The sequence below is a fragment of the Myiozetetes cayanensis genome, unplaced genomic scaffold (assembly GCF_022539395.1).
Source record: "Myiozetetes cayanensis isolate MyiCay16 unplaced genomic scaffold, myiCay2020 scf34, whole genome shotgun sequence".
NCBI lineage: Eukaryota > Metazoa > Chordata > Aves > Passeriformes > Tyrannidae > Myiozetetes > Myiozetetes cayanensis.
Genome location: NW_026087566.1, coordinates 1,953,661 through 1,975,541, shown reverse-complemented (window position 1 = coordinate 1,975,541; position 21,881 = coordinate 1,953,661). Strand labels below are relative to the sequence as shown.

At 49.3% G+C, this 21,881-nt stretch overlaps 2 protein-coding genes across 5 annotated transcripts; both read left to right on the top strand.

The window, feature by feature from the left end:
- The first annotated feature begins 192 nt into the window (after positions 1-192).
- CCDC47 (coiled-coil domain containing 47) lies at positions 193-9,387 on the top strand. Its single transcript, XM_050327727.1, has 13 exons — positions 193-349; positions 2,294-2,559; positions 2,681-2,788; positions 2,980-3,154; positions 3,302-3,423; positions 3,670-3,735; positions 4,471-4,572; positions 5,338-5,448; positions 5,825-5,910; positions 6,638-6,696; positions 6,863-6,972; positions 7,152-7,319; positions 8,016-9,387. The coding sequence occupies exons 2-13, from the start codon at positions 2,299-2,301 to the stop codon at positions 8,094-8,096; spliced, it is 1,449 nt and encodes a 482-aa protein (XP_050183684.1). The 5' UTR covers positions 193-349; positions 2,294-2,298; the 3' UTR covers positions 8,097-9,387.
- A 628-nt stretch (positions 9,388-10,015) lies between these two features.
- On the top strand, positions 10,016-21,175 carry STRADA (STE20 related adaptor alpha). 4 transcript variants are annotated; one of them, XM_050327708.1, is made up of 13 exons: positions 10,016-10,065; positions 10,819-10,900; positions 11,845-11,902; positions 12,791-12,819; positions 15,986-16,088; positions 16,537-16,658; positions 16,783-16,891; positions 17,003-17,126; positions 17,574-17,745; positions 18,211-18,315; positions 18,481-18,722; positions 19,358-19,400; positions 19,750-21,175. In XM_050327708.1, exons 2-13 carry the CDS (start codon positions 10,865-10,867, stop codon positions 19,900-19,902), a joined length of 1,296 nt encoding a protein of 431 aa, XP_050183665.1. In that variant the 5' UTR covers positions 10,016-10,065; positions 10,819-10,864; the 3' UTR covers positions 19,903-21,175. The 4 variants fall into 4 exon arrangements, with proteins under 4 accessions (XP_050183665.1, XP_050183669.1, XP_050183668.1 ...); XM_050327710.1 differs by lacking the exon at positions 10,016-10,065 and having other exon boundaries at positions 10,825-10,876; XM_050327712.1 differs by lacking the exons at positions 10,016-10,065; positions 12,791-12,819 and having other exon boundaries at positions 10,819-10,876.
- The last annotated feature ends 706 nt before the right edge of the window (positions 21,176-21,881 follow it).

Below are 21,881 nucleotides of genomic sequence, written 5' to 3'. Positions count from 1 at the left end.
GCCGACGCGCCCACGCACGGCACGCGGGGTGACGCGCGCGGCGCGTGCGCGCTGCCCGCGGGTGAAGCCGCGCCCAAGTGTGGGCGCCCGGAGCGGGCAAAGGCGGGAGCGGGGAGAACTGGGAGAAAAGCGGGGGGTAACCGGCACCGGCGGCCCCCTGGCCGCGCCGCCCACCCGGTGCTTCCCGCGTGGTTCTGCCGCCCGCGGGGCTGGGGCTCCCCTGCCCGCCCTCCCCGCGCCCACGCGGGTGTGTCCGCGCAGCCCCGCACATGCGGCGGGGGCCGTGCCGCGCATGCGCCGCGGGCCGGCGGGCGCGGAGCGGCGGGCGGGGGCCGGGCCCGTGACTCAGGTGAGGCGGCCCCGCGGCCCGGCCGGGGGCGCTCGGGGTTGTTGGGGTCGGGCCCTGCGGGGATGGCACACCCCGCTCCCGCATCCCTGGGCCGCGTTCGCCCCCTCCCCGGGTGCCCGCGGTGCCCGCGGCAGGCGCAGCCCGGCGCGGAGGGCACGGCCTGTGCCGAGCCCCGGGGGTGCAGGGAAGGCAGGGCGCTGGTTTTGTGTCGTTTAACCGTGACTCGTGTCCCGGGAAGGAGCCGGGAGCTGTGCTGGGAGCGGCGGGATCACGGGCGGCACCTGTGGGGGTCACGGTGAGGGCCCGGCCCTTCTGCTGAGCCGGGTCTGGACTCGAGATTTATTTACAGGCGGGTGAATGTTCTGCTCGGGGAGCAGCAGCAGCAGCAGCGCTGTTTATTTACCTGCGGGTTATGGTGAAGTTGTTTCTGTCGGCAGTGAGTCCCGGGCAGCCCGTGTGGACATCGCGGAGGGAACCCGTCCCTCGGTGGGGTGTGGAGCGTGCAGGGCCCGCCAGGGCATTTTCTGCTTCCTGGAGTTTGTGCTTGGAACCTGTTCTGAGGGAATGCTGAGCTGGGGGGGGGTGCTCCAGCTTCCAGCCGCCTCCAGCTCAAACGTGTCCTTGGAATGGGCCGCAGTTTATTTTCCGGGAAGCTGCTTGGAGCTGTGGGGTCTTCTGAAAGTGGTTGTGCTCGGACAGTCTCGAAATTCTCCCTGTGAAACTGGTGTGGTTTGGTCGAGCAGGTGGCTCCGTTGTCCAGGTGGTTTTTAACCTCTGAGTGCAAATTCTGTCCTATTTAAATTGTGGTTTGGTTTTTTTTTCTGTTTAAATTCACATCGGATTGCGAGGTGTCCACACAATGGTCTTGGGCTCTGCCTCGTGCTTTTTGCATCTTGTTTGAACGTTCTGTGAACGTGTTCTGTGCAGGTTTGGCTGGATGAGGAGCCTTTGACAGAGGGGTTTATTTTAGCTGTCCTTGTCATCCTCATCACACAGCGGGTTCCCTGTGTGAGAGCTGGTCAAATTTAGAAACCATTCCGAGTTTGGAAGAGCACACTCTCATTAACATTCGGGTTCCCGCTCGGCTCTGGTTGCTGGAGGGAGTAAATTGAGCCTCCCAGCCCAGCCTGGTGCAGCTGATCCTCCTGGTGCAGCAGCAGGGTCAGAGCTGCCTTTTGGGGCTCCTTTTTCAGACCCTGGAGAAACTCCTCGTTGTGGGGCTGGGATTGTTTTGAGATCAAGCAGAAAAGATAGGAAGCTGAGGGGAAAAAAAGGTGGTGGCTGATCCGGGGAGAGCTTTGGGCTCGTGAGTCCCAGTTTACTCTGTTGGTTTAGGGACTGTTTTTTTTTTAATTATGGTTGTGAACTCCCAACAAAAGGTCTTTGTTTCTAAGCAGAGCTCGTGCTGGGACAGTTTGGGACCTGGTTCTGAGCAGGCAGCCTAGAAAAATCACAGATGGGCACTTTGCAACTAAGAGGCTATCAGAGCATCACTGAAATTAATCTTAAGTGCAGTTCAGGGTTTACTGCTGCTCTGACACACTGGTTGAGCTGCCTGTGTCTAATTGCTAATTAATAACAACTGTAGGCACAGAGTGTGCTCTCAGAAGTGAGCTGGCAGTGCTGGCTGGGAGATGCTAATGGAGAGGCAGTTTTAGAGTGGAACATTTCTGCTTCCAAACTTGCTCATCTGAGCAGCGTGGCCAGATGGGAATTTGCTGCTGCCACAAGCAATCCCTCCTTCAAAGTTAGCTTTTCTTTTAGCAGTAGTCACTTTATAGAGAAAATGGCAAGATCAGACAGGGGTTTATTTTCTCTCTCTGGTCTGACCCTGGTAGTGTTTTCAGATAGCTCATGGGAGTTGGGGATTGTAATGGTGTGATGTAACAAAACTGATAAGGGCTCTATGCAGTGATTGATTTGATTTTTTATTTTTTTTTCCAGTGAAAATGAAGAATTTCTATCTTTTTCTTGCTGTCCTGTTCATCCCGTGGAGCTTTACTTTGGCAAAGTACGATGAATTCGAGGATGGGGATGACATCATGGAATATGATGATAACGACTTCGCCGAATTTGAGGATGTGAATGAAGATGCAGTCACAGAGTCTCCCCAGAGGATCATCACTACAGAAGATGATGAAGAAGAAGCCACTGTAGAGCTGGAAGGTCAGGATGAGAATCAGGAAGACTTTGATGATGCAGACACGCAGGTAAGGCCTCATCTCCTGTCTCTGTGTTTCCTGATAGTGTCTCTCCCTTTCTCACCTTGTCTTTCTGGATTTTACTTCCTGGGCTTGGGATTTTCACGCTGTTTGTGTTTTTGTCCTTTAGGAAGGTGACACTGAGAGTGAACCATATGATGATGAGGAGTTTGAAGGCTATGAAGAGAAACCAGATGCATCTCATAGCAAAAACAAAGACCCCATAACGATAGTTAACGTAGGTACAACTGTTGATCTGCTTTATAGATGGAGTTGCATCAGTTATTTTCTCAAGGCAGTGTGCCAGGAGCGTCACTGGGGTACTGATGTGCACTTGCAGTGGTGGTACAGTGATAACAGAACGGTCAATTAATCTCTGAGGTGCCAAGGTCAGGAAGGCTTCCCTGCTGTTTCTGTTGCCTCACACAGGTCCCTGCTCACCTTCAGAACAGCTGGGAGAGTTACTACATGGAGATCCTGATGGTCACAGGGCTCCTGGCTTACATCATGAACTACATCATCGGCAAGAACAAAAACAACCGGCTGGCTCATGCCTGGTTCAACACCCACAGGGAGCTGCTGGAAAGTAACTTTGCTCTTGTGGGTGAGTTCCATAATGACAAAGTTCTGGTATTTGGGTTTAGACCATGTGGGCTGTAGCAAATCCTTTTCTGTGATGTGGTGTGAGCTTCCAAGCCTTCTGGTGAGCTTTTAGGTTGCAGTTCTGTCTCACTGCTCTTTTTTCCTCCAGGGGATGATGGCACTAATAAAGAAGCTACAAGCACTGGGAAGCTAAATCAAGAAAATGAACACATATATAACCTGTGGTGCTCTGGGAGGGTGTGCTGTGAAGGAATGCTCATCCAGCTGAAGGTAAGGATGGGGGAGTTGGTGGGGCTGTTTCCCTGTCACCAGTTATCAGGTTCTAGAGGCTTTTCCATTCCGGTGTGAGCAACAAGCCCAGCCTGGCTCTTGTGCTCCCGTTCAGACACAGAGCTCTGAACGTGCAAACACCGAAGCCAAACTGCATAATTAAATACCTGCACAGGCCCATATTGTGCCCACCAAAGTAGGTGAGAGTGAGTGCTGTTCTGTGCGTTTACCAAGCTGTGTTTTTAGTTCCTCAAGAGGCAAGACCTGCTGAACGTGCTGGCGCGCATGATGAGGCCGGCGTCGGACCAAGTGGTACGTACCGAGCCCTGCAGGTCAGCTGGGATGAACCTGCAGTCCTTGGGTTCTGCCCCTGCTGCTTTCGGTTGTTCCAGGTGATTTCTGGGGTGTTCCACGTCTTCCAGGTCAGCAGCTCTTGAAACAATCTGGAAAGGATTGGTTGTGTTTCTTTCCTGCCCGTGAAATGCAGATTGCTGATGGCTGGAAATCTGGTTTGCCTGCGGGCTTTATCTTTTGAGTGGTTTGGTGAGCAGTCAGTTGTGACTCGAGGCCTCAGCTTGATAAAAAGTGGTTTTACAATCTGAAATACTTAATGATTGTTCTTCTCTCTGCTCAGTGTTTAATCCATGTGTTGGTCTGGATATTACATCCTGCAGTGTTACTCTTTACTTTCTCCCCTGCTCTTGGAGAGCATAAATGCCAGGAGAGGTTCCATTTGGAAGAGCAGTGGCTGTGTGCACTGTGAATTCTCTTTGCATTTATCTATAGCTGTATTTACTTCTATCTATTGAGAATATTTAATTGCAAATTACTTGTACAGCTCTGCTGTTCTAGTCCCTGTCATTACACCACAGCACTGAACTAAGTGCTCAATCTGATTAATAAGCTCCCTTACTTTAAGACACTCTGGGAAGCTTTGGATCAGCCACCTCCCTCTTAGCTGTGCCTGACCTTGCTTAGTGTTTGCTCTTAGGAATCAGTGTCAGACCCTGCAATCTGCTCAGGGCTAATAACCTCCTGTTTCCCCAGCAAATAAAAGTGACAATGAACGATGAGGACATGGACACGTACGTGTTTGCTGTTGGAACCAGAAAAGCACTGGTGAGACTTCAGAAGGAGATGCAGGACCTGGTATGTACCTGCATGTTGATAAATAACAGCATGTAAGAACCAACAACCTGCAGATTCATTGTTTTCTTGGGAACAGCTGGAAACTTGTGACTGACCTGTTGGAATCTGTGGGGGAAAGACATTTTCATCTGCTGGATGAAAGTCTCATGGAATGAGAGGTTGGAAGTGTGAGAGCTGCAGTGGAAAGCAGCTCGTTTAGGAGGGGGCTGTGGTGTATTGGCAGGACACACAAATGTCACTTCACCTCATTTAATCTGCACAAACGGCTTTTTCAGGGCTTGAAAAGTAAACTTCATTAGGGATCTGTGAAGTGGAAAATGTGGGTCATCTGTTTTTATGTGATCTGAAATGGAAGCTTTCCATATGTTCCACCCCTGAAGCTTGCAAAGAATCCAGTGATAACAAGCAGTGCTTTGCAAATCTTTTCTCTCAAGTAACAGCAGCTGGAGTGTGGTTGGGAGGATGCCAGCTTTTGTTATCAGTGTGAGCAAAAATGCCTTAATCCAACTTGGAGCATTCCAGCGTGGCTGGATTGGAATTGGTTTATCTTTTTTTTTCCTGAAAGTGCTGACTGCTGAAGGGAAATACCAACTTAAAGGCTGTCGATGCTTCGTGCTTTGCTTTGTTTGAAATGTCCCCAGCCAGGCTCGGTGACTGAGTGTATTTTTTATTATTCCTTTTCTGATACTTTCAGGGGTCGGTCTGATAAGATGCTTTTACAGGCTTTGGGTTTATTTTGCTTTCTCATTGTTCTCTTGGAAACAGAGCGAGTTCTGCAGTGATAAACCCAAGTCTGGTGCAAAATATGGGCTTCCAGATTCACTGGCCATCTTGTCGGAGATGGGAGAGGTCACGGAGGGAATGATGGACGCCAAGGTAAACTGGAATGAATTCATGCAGATATTCCTTGGAAACCCTGGCACTTACAGCCTGTGGGACAAGGTTCTGACCTCTGTGTCCTGTGAGCATCACAGGAAAGCCAAATGGCCCTGGTGGGGGGAAATCAAGACCCTAGTGAAGCATGAGGGCTGGGACAGGGATGTAATTCTCTTTATTCCTTTCTTACATCACAGCTGTTAATCTGTCCTGAATTGCAGACTGAAAACTGCCTTTCAAAGCCTGGGAGCAGCTTCACCAGCCAGCTGAAGTTGCAACCCCCTGGGGTGGGCAGACAGGCTGGCAGACCCCTGTGGAGTGGGGAGGCTGCAGATGGATTGGGGTTGGGCAAAACTGACCCCGCTTTCTCTTTCAGATGATACATTTCCTCACACACTACGCCGACAAGATCGAGTCCGTCCAATTCTCGGACCAGTTCTCCGGTCCAAAACTTATGCAAGAGTAGGTACAAAGCCAGATCTCTGCCCCCCAGTAGGTTTTGTAACCCCAAATAAAACAGAGGCCACCTAACTCGTTTGCATTTTGAAAGCTGCTGGCCTGCCCACCTCTGCTGTTTCTCTGAGCCTCCCGTTCCAGAGGTGTTTTCCTGCTGCTTCCCGATTGCCAAGTGGTGGGAGATCTAATCTGAATTATCACGTGGGTTTGTGCAAGGGTGTGTTATGCTCACAGGCATATAAATAACTGATCTCTATCCAAACTTGAGACTCTCCTCCAAAAAAAGGAACAGATTTTGATTTAATTGTCAGACAGCAGCGTGTGCACCTTGTGCTGAAATTGGGGAGGATCTGTGAAATGTAGGCCTGAGTTTCTCACACGAGAAGACTGTGGGATTTTGGGCAGTGAAGGCTTGAATTCTTTACAAGATGTTTTGTTTTCCTAGCACGTTTTATGGATCTCTAGTGGTATAAACAACAGGATGTGTAAAAGTGAGTGTAATTCAAAATGTGCAGGCCTCCTCAGTACTCCCCTGACAGTCAGATGGGCTGGTGCTGCATGTTCTTCCATTCATGCCTTTTCCCTGCACACCTGGGAGTAAAACACTTCAGCAATCTGAAGAGTTTGAAATTTAACTTTCCAAGTGTCTCTTGGTTCTTGATGAGGTTTTCCCTAACGATGTCAATTATGGTTTTTTTGCCACTCATTCCAAACACTTTTTTCTCTCCTCCAGGGAGGGCCAGCTCACAAAACTGCCCGAAACTAAAAAGACACTTTTGTTTACATTTAACGGTAAGAGAACTGGGGTCTGTGTGTGTGTGTGTCTGGGGGAGTGCTGGGCTCTATTTGTGCAAGTCACCTGCTCCAGTTCTGTCATCTGTGGAGCAATAAGGAGGGAGCGTTACAGCAGGTAGAAAAGTGCTGCCAGTCTCTCTGAACAAGTAACTCTTTCTTGCAGTGCCTGGTTCAGGCAACACTTCCCCAAAGGACATGGAGTCTTTGCTGCCTCTGATGAGCATGGTCATCTACTCCATTGACAAAGCCAAGAAGTTCCGGCTGAACAGAGAAGTGAGTCTCGTCTTTTTGTGTCTGCTGAATGCTGTGGGAAATTGCAGCCTTTACCACTGGATCCTTCGGATCAGGAGCGTCACGTTTCACGTGGGACTGCTGGAGATGCTGCTGGTGGGGAAATCTGTGTAAACTATTATTTATTTATTTATTTATTTATTTATTTTCTCCACGGAAAGGGCAAACAGAAAGCTGACAAGAACAGGGCACGTGTGGAGGAGAACTTCCTGAAGCTGACCCACGTGCAGAGACAGGAGGCTGCCCAGTCCCGCCGCGAGGAGAAGAAACGGGCGGAGAAGGAGCGGATCATGAACGAGGAGGATCCCGAGAAGCAGCGGCGGCTGGAGGTGAGGGGGGTGCTCAGGCTGGCACAGGCTGCTGCCACACTCCTGTGGGCACAGCAGCAGGGCACACTGTGATTTGTTTGCTGGAGGGCAGGCAGCTGTCAGGGGATTCACTGCTGCTCTCTGAAACAGGGCAGCCCCTCACTCTGAAACCAGCTGGAAGGGGAACATCTCCCAGCTTCCTTGGGCATGCAGTGACAGGACAAGGGGAAAGGCTTTAAGCTGAAGGAGGGTAGATTTACACTGGATATTGGGCAGGAATTCTTCCCTTTGAGGGTGAGCAGGCCCTGGCACAGGTTGCCCAGAGAAGCTGTGGCTGCCCCAGCCCTGGCAGTGCCCAAGGCCAGGTTGGACAGGGCTTGGAGCAACCTGGGCTGGTGGAAGGTGTCCCTGCCCTTTCTGGGATTCTGTGACTTCCCTGCTGGTTAAACATGGGGAGACTGAGGCACAGCTGCAGTGTGACTTGTCTGAACCAAAGGCAGGATGGTGGAGCCTGTGCTGGCTGGAGCATCAAAGAGGGCTGTGCTTCCCCTTAGACTTGGGGGAAAGGTTTTGTCTTTGTGGGGACCCTGCCCTGCCCCTGAGGAGCCAGGCAGGGAGGTGAACCCAGAACTGGGAGCTTTGTTTGGCTCTGAAATGCTCCACTTGCTCTTTGAGGAGATCCCTGATGTTTCTTCCCCCCTCTGTCCTTGCCCACAGGAAGCTGCTCTGCGGCGGGAGCAGAAGAAGCTGGAGAAGAAGCAGATGAAGATGAAGCAAATCAAAGTGAAAGCCATGTGAGGAGGAGCCACCTGGGGAACTGTAATTCACGGGTACCAAGAGCTCTGTAACTCCATAATCCTCTGCTTCTTTGAGCACTCGTAGCCATTGAGAGAAAAGTCCTTGCATTGGTGTTACTTATTTAAGTATTACAGCAACATGCAGGTGTGTGTGGGAGAGCTTTGTCTCGGCACTCCTTATTCCAGGGGGTAAAAAAGTTTTGCTATTTGTCCGTTTAAAAAACAAACAAACAAACAAACAAAAATTTGCGATATTCTTGAATGCTCTTTTGTCATTTGTTCTTTAAAAAAAAAAAAACCAGAAGGTTGTAAACCTGTCCAACGTGTGCCGGTAACATAATTCATGCTTTGGTTTTAAAACTTTGGGGTTTGGTGAAGTGGGAGGGGAGAATGGGGGGGGAAAAAACTTTAAAAGGGGAGGAAAACTGCACAATAAACACTTACTGTGCATTTATTTGCATCAAGGCACAAAACTTAGAGCCTTCCATACACAGTATGGATTCTTCAGGGATTTAAGCCCAGTAGAAGTGATTTTTTTATTTTCCTTTTTTTTGTACAAACAAGGGCCTGAAGCAGTACTGGGTCACCTGTGGGCATGACTGGCTTATGGATAGAACACAGGGATGGGCAGAACCGAGGGAGTGGAATACAGGGATAGTTTCCAGCCAGCTTTCCTTGGCTGTTTTCAGCTGTTCAGACACTTCTCTGCTCAGTGGTCACTGGAAGGCTTTGAATCCAAAGGGGGAGAAGGAGGTGAATGCCCCGTGCAGGCACTTTGCTGGGAGAGCTCTGCATTTTATAAATGCTGCCTATCCAGAAGGCATTTTAATCGTTGCTTGTGCCAGGCTTTGAACAGCTGTGTGGGGAAACAGTGTCTTGGCATTTTCCTGTTCAATACCTGGTGCAAACTTGGTTCTGAGGCAGTAAGAAAGAGCTGCTGTTGAAACAGCAACTGTTCAAACTTGTTCCACCATGGGATGCTTCACCCTGATTGAAATGCAAATGTCTGTGACCTGATACATGCAAATACAGTCATTTTATAAGGGTTGGTGAAAATATTTAAAACCAAAACTCATGTAGAGTGTGTGGAATTTTAGCACTATTTAGCTTGAAAGATTAATTACAGTGTTGTTTCACAGAGTTCTCGGAAAGGAATTAACTACTTTGTGCTCTTCTGAGTAAGTGGACAGCTCTCCTGAAGTCCCATCCACTTGTGGGCCGTGGCAGCTAATTTTGTAATATGAACATTCAAATGAACAATCTAAAGAGTAAAATATAATTGAAACACTGCACTTGCCTACTTTACTTGGCTCGACTCAGCGGTCCTTTTATTTGGCAGGAGCTCAAAAGCCTCGTTTGTCCTGGGTAGGTTTTGGTGCAGGTTTTGCCCATCCAGGAAGGTTTCTCTCCCCTGAGGCAGGGATGGTGGAGATGGAGGATTTGCCCCTGGGGGTTTAAGGATGGGGTTTGTGGGTTCCCTGTGCCTGAGGACTGAGGGGGACAGAGCTTGGGCCACTGAGGGACCCGCAGAATCTGAGAGGCTGAAAAAGACCCCCAAGATCCTCGAGCCCACCTTGTCCCTCAGCCCAGAGCACTGAGTGCCACAGCCCGTCCTTCCTCCTCCAGGGGTGGGGACTCCAAACCTCCCAAGGCCTAACAGCCCTTTGCAGGAAGAAATTCCTCCTGATGTCCAACCTGCCCCTCCCCTGGCACAGCTGGAGGCCGTTCCCTCTCCTCCTGTCCCTTGTTCCCTGGGAGCAGAGCCCGGCTCCCCCTCCTGTCGAGGGAGTTGCAGAGCCAGCAGGTCCCCCCTGCGCCTCCTCCTCCCCTCCCCTCAGGGACCCAACATGGCGGCGGCCCCCCTCTCCTTCGAGCGCGGGAGGCGCGGACGCGGCGTCACGCTCGCGGGCCGGCGCGGTGACGTCACGCGCAGCGCGTCCCGCCGGTGAGCGGCGGCCGCAGCCTGAGGGGTCCGTGAGGGGCCCGGGGGGGGCACCGGGGAGGGGTCGGGACTTGGGGAGGGGTCGGACCTTTCTGAGGGCTCCGCGCGGCCCTTACCGGGATCACCGCTCCCCTGGGGCCCCTCCCGCGCTGGGGCCGGCTGAGGGGCTCAGGGGGACGTAGCGGGGTGTCGGTGATTAGTGTGGGCGCCGGGCACCGGGCGGGTGAGGGGCCCCGGGGGAGGGGTTCAGGGTGTGGGTGCTTTGTGAGGGCACCGGGCGGTGCTTACCGGGGTCACCGCTCCCCTGAGGGGCGGGTGAGGGGCCCAAGGGTGCGTGCTCGGGGTGCCGGTGCTTTGTGAGGGCTCCTGAGCGGTGCGGGTCACTCCGAGGCGTGTAACGGGCCCTGGGTGCGTGCTCGGGGTGCCGGTGCTTTGTGAGGGCTCCTGAGGGTGCTCACCGGGGTTACCGCTCCCCTGGGTGGGTGTTCGGGGTGGGGGTGCTTTGTGAGGGCTCCTGACGGTGCTCACCGGTGTTAACGCTCCCCTGGGTGGGTGTTCGGGGTGGGGGTGCTTTGTGAGGGCTCCTGACGGTGCTCACCGGGATCACCGCTCCCCTGAGGGGCGGGGGCTGCTGGGCAAGGCGGGCGAGGGGCCTTGAGGGTATTCGGGGGTCTCGCTACTTCATGAGGGCTCCGGGCGGTTCCTGCCGGGGCTGTGGGTCTGTGAGGGGCCGGGGGGTGCCCGGGGGTGACACTTGGACGCCGCGCTGTGTTCCCCGCAGGTTTCCCACCCTTTCTGCTGCTCGCGGTGCCACAGCGGCGGCCCCCATGTCTTTCCTTGTAAGTAAACCCGAGCGCATACGGGTGAGTGTTTGAAGACCTTCCAGCTTTCCCCGCGGGTCGGTGGGACGAGCTTTGCGCGGAGGGGGCCGGGCCTGGAGAGCACCGGGAGAGGCGCAGGGATGGGTGTTAAAAAAACACCGTGCTAAAGGGTTTATTGCTGCGCACGGATCTCCTTGGTGTGCAGTGGGGCCTTGTAGTGAAGAAAAAAAAGCGCTGCAATGCTGTTGATTTTCAGCTTTTCTTTAAGAAGTGGCCGCCTCACCTGTGTCACCTGTTTGAGTTTGGTTTTTCCCTTCACTTCGCTTGCAAAGTTAAACTCAAAGTTAAGCTTTGTTTGATCCTGCTTTTTTTAAGTGAGGAGGTTTCCTGCAGCAAAGCCACTTTTAATGCCTTAAAATGACACAAGTTTTGAGCTGTTATCACCTAAAGACTCCTTGGTGCTTTCTAGGACTGGCTTCCCTTGTGCTAAAAAAGCATGAACTGTTTTTGAAATTATTTTGCCAAGTAGACAGATTCTGCCCTGGGAGTGTTTGTGATTTATTGCTTAACACTAACATCACGATCAACACTCTGCAAGCTTAAAATTGCATATTTTATTATATATTATGTGTCTAGATAATTTTTTTTCTTTGAATTACAGCCTTGGGTAGTGGTAGAAACGTTCCTAATGCTGTGAATTGCAAACACGAATTCTGGGAGAGAGCAACAGCTTTAAAATCTTTATGTTCTAATTTTACATTCAATCAGTAGACATGTAACCAAGATATTTAAATCCTCTGAGATAATCACCTCGTTGAACTTGTCTGAATGATTAAAATGGCGTTAATTTTATTGCATTTTAAGTGCATGTTGGTTGGCAGTAACTGATTCTCTTATGGTGGTTTTTTTTTTGGTGGGGAAGGGGGAAAAGAAATTTGTCTGCAGATGGAATAACTGCTGATGTGGAGGGTTTTTCTCTCTTTCAGCGGTGGGTGTCTGAGAAGTTCATTGTTGAGGGTTTAAGAGAGTTTGAGCTGTTTGGAGGTAAGTTTTCTACCCTCCTTAGATTACCTTGTTAGAAATGTTTCATTTTAGCTGTTCATTTGGTAGCAAAGATGTGTCTTAAGACTAAAAGAGGTGATTAAAGCTGGTTGTAGCACCAAGTCTGGTTGTTCAAGCTGGCCAAGCACAGAAATTTAGTGTGGAAGTGCCCTTTGGAAATCAGTTCCATGTTGATGACTGGGCTATTTTTATTCTGTATTTCTTAGCATAACCACTTTTTTTTTTTTTTTTTTCCTCATGCAAAAGGTGGACTTGGAGTTTGGGAAAGTTAATTATGATTTTCTGAGTAAAAGTGGATTTTGAAACTGCTGATGGCTCCCCAGTGTGCCTGCAGAGAGCTGATGGGTTTGTGCTCTGCCTTTGTGCATAAAACCCCAAAATTGCCAGGAGGCAGAACTCCTGATCAATGGGCATGGAAAAAAAAATCAGCATAGGAAATATGTCTAGACCTTGAGCTTTCAGGAGGAGTGGAAGAATTTTTATTACTTGGAATAATTTTCGATAGTTTCTTCTGTATTTAAAGTGTCATCTTTGAACGTGTTTAAAATCATAAGGAGTTTAGGTTGGAAGAGACCTTTAAAGATCATGAGCAGGGACATGGCAGGGGGATATTTAGGGCTATAATTAAAAAAAAAAAAAAGCCACATTTCTGTCAAATAGATGAACAAGTAGCACTGCTTGACCCTCTCTGATTCCCACACGTGTATTGAAATTCTACATGTAAATTAAATGTCTGTGTATAAAACAAAAGCGCTGTGTCTGTTTGGTATCAGCAAGTGTCGTGGAGGGTTGTTTACTGAGTTTTCCAGCTATATTTGAATGGGTATCTGCTGAACACAACATGGTGAACAATTAATTTCTTTACTCCAGAGCAGCCTCCGGGTGACTCTCGGAGAAAAGTAAGTGACTTGTGCAGGCTGTGGTGCTGTGGTTCATTGCATGGAGATTATTCCTTGTGGAAGTTTGATTTTTTTTTTTCCTTAAATTTTATTTTTCTTAGTTGTATATCTCATCTCTGTATTTAGCTCTACGAGTGTGGACACAGGTTTCACCCTGGAGTGCAGATTTTGGTGTGTGGTTTTTCAAGCTCTCTGTGACGTGCCAAAAAAAATTGGAACTCGGGCTCTCGGATTTGTGTTGTCATCCCCTCTCCCCCCTCAGCCCCTGAAGGGTCTCTTTTTGAGGTGATTTAGATCTGATTCTTCAGAGAACGAAGGAAGGGGTTAGTTTGGTGGTCATTTTCAGGGACAATTCCATGCCTGATTTGCCTCCTAAAAAGTAAAATCACTCCCAGACAGGGGGTGTTCAAAAACGTAGAGCCACAAAAACGTGGCAGTGGAAAGCTTTGCCTTGGTGGTGTTTGTTCTCCAGGCCCTGATCACTCTCTGCTTCATAATGAGCACATAAAATAGCACAACTGACAATGCAATATTTTTGTCTAAATGATTCCCCACCTCCCCACACCACACTGAAACATCTCCCTGTGTAGGTGTTGCTCCAGTTGAAGTTAATTACAAAACACGAATTAAGTGTGATTTGATTAGAACTCTGTCAGTTCAAGCTTCTTATAAGCCATTTTTGTGCCAGTGCCAGTAATTTACTGGCACAAACAAAGCTGAAAATAGGAGATGTATTTGGAGTGCTCTGTATAAAATTGAGTGAATTCACACCTTTTTTAAATGGCTGAGTGTTACACATATGCTGGGCTGGAAGCAAGTTGAGATTAGCATCTGTTTTGGGTTTGTTAAAGTGTTCACTTGGGGTTTGGACACTTGTGCTGATTCTCATTTTGAATTTTATATCTAAATAAAAGCCTTTTTTTTTTTTTCCCCAGCAGGGCTGTAGAAAAAAGCAAATAATTTTTTGTTGCTTGTGCTGAAAGCGAGCGAGGGAATGAGGAGGTGGAGAGGAAGGCAGCAGAACAACCCCGATGTTCCCTCTTCCTAACTCAGGGCAATGCCATTTGGCAAATGCAGGTCCTTGCAAGCATCACATAACACCGAGATTGTGCTGTGGCATTTATACCAGTGGTTGCCTTCCAAAGATTAATTTCCTTTAAATCCATCTCAAATTCAGATCAGCTCCAGGAGCTGTAAAAGCCAGCTGTGACTGAATGCTGTGCCATAAAGCTGCTTCATGTTGCAGCTGCTTTTGCCTTTGACCATACACCAAAAGTTCTCCTGTGTGAAACCACCGAAGAGCTTTTTGCAGTATCTCATAAATGACATTTCAGTTTAACTTCCTTTTGTTTTGAAAACTCTTGTATGGTGTGGATAAGTTTCTGGTAGAGCTCCTTTTGCATTAACTCTGTTGTTGGTCACTGCTAACACGAGGAGAGGTGAGTGAAGACCTCCTGCTGGAAGACTTAAAAAGAGAATTTACAGCATTTTCCCATGACTGTACAGCCTACACCATTAATAAGATTCAATTTCTTTAATTCTCTGCATCTGTTTTGTTGGCTTATGCTCTACCTGGAGTGGACTTTAATCAAGCAAACCATTTACATGTCGCTCAAGTGTCTCACCCGCTGTCACCGCTCCATAACTGCTTCCAACAGCCCCCTGCTTCCATCATCCCCTTGGTGGTGCCTTTTCTTGCTTCAGAGGTTTCCATCTGCCTGTGTGCCTCTCCTGGCAGTCTTGCTGCTGACAGGACTGTGTGAAATTGCTGCAAGGAGTCGTGGATGATAGCAGTTGAGATCAGAACTGACTCTTTTAGCAGCAGTTTGAAATCCTGAGTGGGAAGTTGCTGCCTGTTCTGAGCCAAGGGGGCAGCACTGCAGTCTTAGGGCTAGGAGAAAGGATTTGGGAGTGCTGGTGCTGAGACAGGAGTGAGTTGTTTGAGCTGAAATTATACCCTAGCACTGGTCACAAATCTTAATTTCTGCAGCTGGGGACCCAGAGGGAATTTGCAGCAAATTCCTGTCTGTGCTCTTTGCATGTACCCCTTGTTAGGTAGAACAGCCAGTTCCTTGTTTTCCAGCTGTCACTGTGTTGTTTCCATCTTTGAGTGGTGGAAATAAAAAAAAAGGGAGTTTGCTGTGGCACCAGGAAAAGGCACAAACCTTTTCTGCTTCATGTACCACGAGGAAAGGTCTGATAAAGGGCACTTGCAGTTGATGAAGAATGAGGTGGAAAAATTGAGCTGGCGTTCCAAATGTCAGGAGGAGTTAATGTGCTGGAAATTGGAGATAACTAAACACGATTTTTTAGACCCCAAATAAATTCTAATCCCCATTTGGATGCATTCCTGGGGACTTTGGAATTTGAGGGAGTTGGAAGGCATAAAGGAACTTGGTAAGAATGTCGGGAGTTTATCATCTGCAAAATCCTGCTTGGGAGGATTTATGTGTGTGTAAATGAGGCAGAAAGCTTTCTGTCAGATGGAGTGAGGGAAAGCTGACAGGAATGCTGCTTCCCCATGTGCTGGGGGGGCTTTTTTTATCCCTTTTTCCCCCCTCCAAACCTTTTTTTTTTTGTCTGTAAGCACTAAATGCTTTGCAATTTTTGCTTTCATTTGGAGCTTCTCTTTCCACACGTGTCTGATTTTCTTCATCCCTTGTGCCATTCAAGCAGCTTCAGCTCTGCTGGGCTTATCCCAGGTGAAAACCAGGAGCTCCAGCATCCACCAGGAACTGCCACGAGGAAGGGAAGTGCTGGGAAGAAGCTTCCCTTTGGCTCTTGCCCAGGCAACAGGATGGTGGCACAGCAGTTTGTAATTAATGGGAAAAAAAGGCAGTTATACCTTAAAGCAGCACTCAGGCTCTCCTGGGAAATAATAATTGGCTTTATCCAAATATCCTGGAATAAATTCTGGCTTACAGTGATTAACAACCAACCTGCTACTTGTTTTGTAACATAGCTGTCTGGATCTTCTGAAATGAGGCATCTCCTGAATTCCAATTGATAAATGACTATTAAAGAGTATTGTAACAGCAATTAAATCCTCTTCTGCATTCAGTACTGCCACTGTTTTGAGGTGTGTGGTGACATAAGGCACAGATGATTTTTCCAGCAGGTGATCTTTCTTTCTTTTGACCTGACTTCCTTCTTTTTTTGCCCCCAGACCAATGAGGCGAGCTCCGAGTCGATAGCTCCTTCCCCTAAAAGGGACACCATGAGCAACTTCCTGCCAGACAGCAGCTGCTACGAGTTGCTCACTATCATAGGTAAAACCAACCTGGACAGATTGTTGGCCTTTTCTTGACTGATTGCTTATTTTTGACGTTGGGTGTCTGTCATCTTTGGTTTTTGAACTCACTGGTTGAAAACCAGTCCTAAAGGTTTTCAACTGGGAGGCGGGTTAGTGATACTGGGGGTGCAGTTCAGTCAGCAAAACCAGCCTGAAACCTGTCCTTGGTGGTCTTAAATCACTTTATTTCTACCTCAGTCTTGACTTTGAAGGACAGGATAATATTACTGGCTGGGAGGATTCCTCTCGGTGGGGTGCCTGCCAAGGAAAGTGGTATCTGATGGAACCATTACTCCTTTTCATGAGGCCAGAAATAGCTTCGGTAAATGAGTGTAAATGTGATTGAAGGGTCAATGGCCGGAGGAGTTGTGCAGAGGGCTGTGGTTCCAGCAGTGCTGCTGAAGCTTTAATGCCTTTCCTTTCAGGCAGAGGCTTTGAAGACCTGATGGTTGTGAACCTGGCCAGGTACAAACCCACCGGAGAGTACGTCACCGTCAGGAGGGTGAACCTGGAGGCCTGCACCAACGAGATGGTCACGTTCCTGCAGGTAACCCCAAGCTGAGGAGAGGACAGAGACAGCCAGAGCTGTGCTTATCACTACTGCAGTCACGTTTCTGCATTTACTAAACCTAATCTAAACATATTTTTTTTATTTTTTATTATTATTTCAGGGGGAACTTCACGTTTCCAAGCTCTTCAACCACCCGAACATCGTGCCATACAAAGCAACTTTCATAGCTGACAACGAGCTGTGGGTTGTGACATCTTTCATGGCCTATGGTAGGTGGAGAGGGGGTACCTTTGCCTGACTGTGTGAAATGAAAAGAAATGGAAGAGAGGAGGGATCCTTGGGGCTTTTGTTCTGACAGGTGGTGTTTTGTTTCTTTTCAGGCTCTGCAAAGGATTTAATCTGTACCCATTTTATGGATGGGATGAGTGAACTGGCCATTGCATATATCCTCCAAGGTGTACTGAAAGCACTTGACTACATCCACCACATGGGCTATGTACACAGGTATTAAAAAAAATAAATTGATCCATTTCCCTTCTTTTGGAATGTCTTGGAAATAACTGCTCAGAGTAGAGCAGAGAGGATGATTCAGGAGGCACTGGACACATTCAGCTTTGTATTACTTTGCTGTTGGAGCAGATCAGTTGGATACTCATGGGAGGTGATATCACTGGCCTTACCAAGCTGCAGGGAAGTGTCACTGTGGAACAGACTTATCCTGAAATCCCAATCCATAAGCTTTAGTCCTGCATTTCTCCCTGCCACAGAAACATTCTTTGGGAACGTGCAGAGGAGGTGAAGAGAGTCCTGTTAATGTTTGTAGAAGTGGTGCCAGGTGGTGGTTTAGGAGTCTCAGTGTCCTGGGAGGGGGCTGATCAGCTGTTGTCCTGTGAATTCCCTGCCCAGTGAATAAAGGCAGGGAACCTGACTGTTCTTCCCTTCTTTTCCCAGGAGTGTTAAAGCCAGCCACATCCTGATCTCTGTGGATGGGAAGGTGTACCTGTCTGGCCTGAGGAGTAACCTGAGTATGATCAACCACGGGCAGCGACTCAAAGTCGTTCATGACTTCCCCAAATACAGCATCAAAGTGCTGCCTTGGCTCAGCCCTGAGGTCTTGCAGCAGGTGTGTTTAAAAAACCCTGCTTGTGTTTAGTGATCTGTGGTATCTGTGTGATGTTCTGAGTTCTTAGGGCACCTTCAGGAGGTGTGAGGGGGGGGACATGACAAAACCCCCAGAGTCACTTTTTCTTGGGATGAGCTCTATCCTTTTTTTTCTGTCCTTTTTGCCTCAAAACAAGTGGTTTATTTTAGGTACCTCTACAGATTGTCTCATTAGCAAAGTGTCACATCAGGTGCCAGTTACCCCAAGGCAGATGCCATCCCTACTGGCTGGCTGGTTGCAGTTGCACAAATGTTGCCCTTAACTGTGTGCCTTAACAATCCAAACCACCCCACCACAGCCCACCAGTCTATCTGTGGGCTGTCCTATTCCTGCTGATCCTCTGGGTTTGCTGCCTTGCACACCAAATCACGGGGACTGCCCAGTCAAGTCCCCAGGGCTGATTTTCCTTTTCCCCTTTTCACGCAGAACCTCCAGGGTTACGATGCAAAATCCGACATTTACAGCGTGGGGATAACGGCCTGTGAGCTGGCAAACGGCCACGTCCCGTTCAAAGACATGCCTTCCACTCAGGTAAGGTTTGCTTTGGCAGCTGCTCCTTTCCCATCCTGTATCCTGGCACGTGGAGTGCTCGGCTGGGCTGTGAAGAGTGATGGGTGCTGTGCCTGTGGGAGTGGGGGAGTCTCAGCTGTCTCGCTTCCTGCGTGTGTGACAGTTGCTTGTGCCCCGCTCTTCCAGATGCTCTTGGAAAAGCTGAACGGAACCGTCCCCTGCCTGCTGGACACCACCACAATCCCTGCTGATGAGTTGACTATGAAGACCTCCCGTTCCAGCGCTAATTACGGGATGGGCGAGAGCACGGCCGTGGGCAACGCGCGAGCGGCCAACGGGGAGCCGGCCCTGCACCCCTATCTGCGCACCTTCTCCACCTACTTCCATAACTTTGTGGAGCAGTGCCTGCAGAGGAACCCCGACTTCAGGTAAAGCCAGGGCAAAGCTGCTCTTCACACCTGCTTGAGCTGTGGGAGGCAGCAAAGTTCAGAGGGTTATTTCCCAAAGTTGTGCTCTGTCCACCGAGGAGAGCAGTCCAAGTACATAAAACAGAGCAGTGTTAACACTTGGAGCACTTTCTAGGAGAAAGGATTCCTTGACACCCTTCTTTGGGGACTGGAATGGTGCTGCACATCAAGAAAACAAAGTGAACAACTTGAGTTTCTGGCCCCTGTAAGACCATTTTTACCCAGTTCCCATCACTCTGCTCTTCAGCCAGCAGAGAATAATGATAGGAAGGGATCAAGAGCTGCATTTTCCTCTGTAGTGAGGGCAGGGTGATCTGTAGCCATGACAGACTTCTCTGGCATGTCCCACTGCTCAGAAACTGTCCTTGGCCAGAGGTCAGGGGGAGCAAGTAGGTAACTGGAAGGTTAGAAAGAAGGTTGAACTCACCTCACATAATCCATTATGTGATATTAAATACTTAATAACTGTGCTACTGGTGCCAAAAGAAATAGAAGTGGGAGAGGCAGGAAGGACTGGTCTGTTCTTTTTTCTACTCCCTGATCAAAGACTGCCACATTTTCTTGTGTGCTTACTTGATTGTCCCTCCCTTCTGCAGGCCAAGCGCAGGCACCCTGCTCAGTCACCCCTTCTTCAAGCAGGTAAGGAACTAATTTATCTGCAGTTGTCTTGCTGTGCCACTGAACCCGAGGGTGGGCCTGTTGAGTTGCTGGATTCTCTGATCTGAAGGACTCAGGTTGGTGGCTGCAGTGCAGGGTGGTGATCCCTGGGGCACGCACGGGCTGTTGCTGAAGCGTCTCTTACCTAACAGGGCTTGTCCATCTGCCTGTCCCACGTGCTACATCAGCACTTCCCCCACAGGCTGTTGAGTTCTGGGGTGTGGGCAGTTCTGAGCTGGTCCAGATGAGCGAGGGATGCGTTTCCTGGCGGGTGTTGCTGCCTGGGTGAGGAGCAGCACCCGAGCAGGGGGGTTCTCTCCGCTCTGTGCAGATCAAGCGCCGCGCGTCCGAAGCACTCCCCGAACTCCTGCGCCCCGTCACCCCCATCACCAACCTGGAAGGGACACAGCCCCAGGATCCCAGTGGCATCTTTGGGTTGGTGTCAAATCTGGAGCAGCTGGATGTGGATGACTGGGAGTTCTAGAAGAACAGGGACGACACTCGAGTTCTGGAGGAGCTCTCTGGGCACTGTTATTTATTGGTCCTGCTCATAAAAGCTGAGGAATGTTACACACAGGAGTTTACAGGTCCTTGGGAAGGAACTTCATCTGCCTGTTTACTTGAGAAGTAGCCTGGAAACATGGACAGACCTGAGCTGGGAAAGCATCAACCCAGGGAACTGTGGAGTATTCCAGATGGTGCAGTGCCCAGAGCCCCCAGCCTTGTGGCTGAGCACCGGTAGATCACTTGAGGGGGTTGAGTTTGTGTAGTCTCTATTTATGTGTTTCTAAAAATCACTGGCTTCCTCTTATCACAGCTGAGGCTGCATGTCCCTACCCTCTGTGGTTCTTTCTCTTTCAAGGGTGCCTTAGAGTTGAGGGGAGGTGGGCAGCTCTTAGTTTTGGGCATTCTCTTAGAACTAGTCAGATTCCTGTTGCCACAGGACAAGTTTTGATGGGGACACAAAGGGATTATGTTCTTAAGTTACTGCTTTGTGATGGAAAATGGGAGATCAAAGCCAAGCCGGTGCCATTCCAGGCACTCTTGCTGCACTGGGCATTCCTCTGCAGCACTGAGCTGTGCCAGTTCTGGACAGGGCTTTTGAAGACCCCTCTCTCAATGGTGAGCACTCTGAACTCCAGGTCAGACAGGACCTTCCAGCCTCCCCTCCCAGCTGCCCATGTCACCAGAGCAGTGGATGCCTGGACCACGAACCAGCCGTTTTATCCCCAGCCAGTTGAACCTCATGCTATCTGGGCTGGTTTCACAGCACACAGCCCTCTTACCAGCTTGTTCTCAGTGATTTACCCTGGCAGAGAGGAAAAGTAAGTTGATTTTCCTGCTAAATCCTCTTGCTGATGACTCCTGTACAGCACTGAACTTCACCCTTCCCTTACCACTGCTCTTCTGCCTTCCCTGACTGACTGACAGGTCAGAGCTGCTCACGTGGCTCCCTGTGATTCCTGCCTGTGTGACTCTGCCCTTCCCCCATCCCACAGCATTTGGGGGGTGTTTTTTTTGGAGGTGTATTTAAAGCTTTTAGTTTGACTTTTCCAAGGACCACCGGTGCTGGAGGTCGTCTGCTCTTCACTGCAGCACTGAGAATCCCCGTGGAGGTGCCGTCGATGGCAGGAGTGGTGCTGGCAACAGGTCCTCCTTGTGTTTATAAACTGTACTTGAACCCAGAAAAAAGTTTGTTACTCTAGTTTTTTTGCCAAAAAACAAATAAAACATTTCTGATGTTGTTTTGTTTTTTTAAGTCTGCTGTTTCTGCAGGATGATGGGAGTGAATCAGAGGGTGGCACAGGCTGGCTGTGCATACTTGCTCTTATCTTCATACAGGTCACCAGTTCACTGCAGCTGCCTTCATGTTTCAGAGACATAATTCAGCGAAATCAAGAAGCTGCAAACACCTGCACTTGCTCTTTTCTGAAACCTTCAGTGAAACCCTTCTCCCAGCACAGGGGTGTTTGTAAGCTCAGGCCATTTCCTCCCCAGGATCAGGTTTGTCTCCTGATTTAATCTTGTTAGGGTAAGTGGATCTTCATTTCTTGGTTTGCTATGAAGTCTGCAGTTTGTAAAACTCCTTAGCAGGACTGAAGCCCTGCTACTTAAAGTCAGAAAAAGCACAGTATCACTTGCCAGGAAACCTTTTGGGGCTGAGTGAATGATGGTTGGGGCTGGGTTTTCTCACAAACAGGGCTGATTCAAGAGGTGTGTTCCATCCCTCATGAGCTCTAATAACCAAGACAGGAGGGCATAAATCCCCAATAGCTGCAGTGCTGCAGCCTCTTTTCCCCTGAGCTGGCATTTTTAGGGTGAAGGATGAACTTCATGCCAGTTCATATTTCTCCTCCCTGTCCCTGTTTGCAGCTTTGCTCCATGCTCAGAGATTATGGATTTAAACTAACTTGGGTAGTTTTATGCTTACACAGCAGCAGGATCACCACAGCTCTGAGTCTG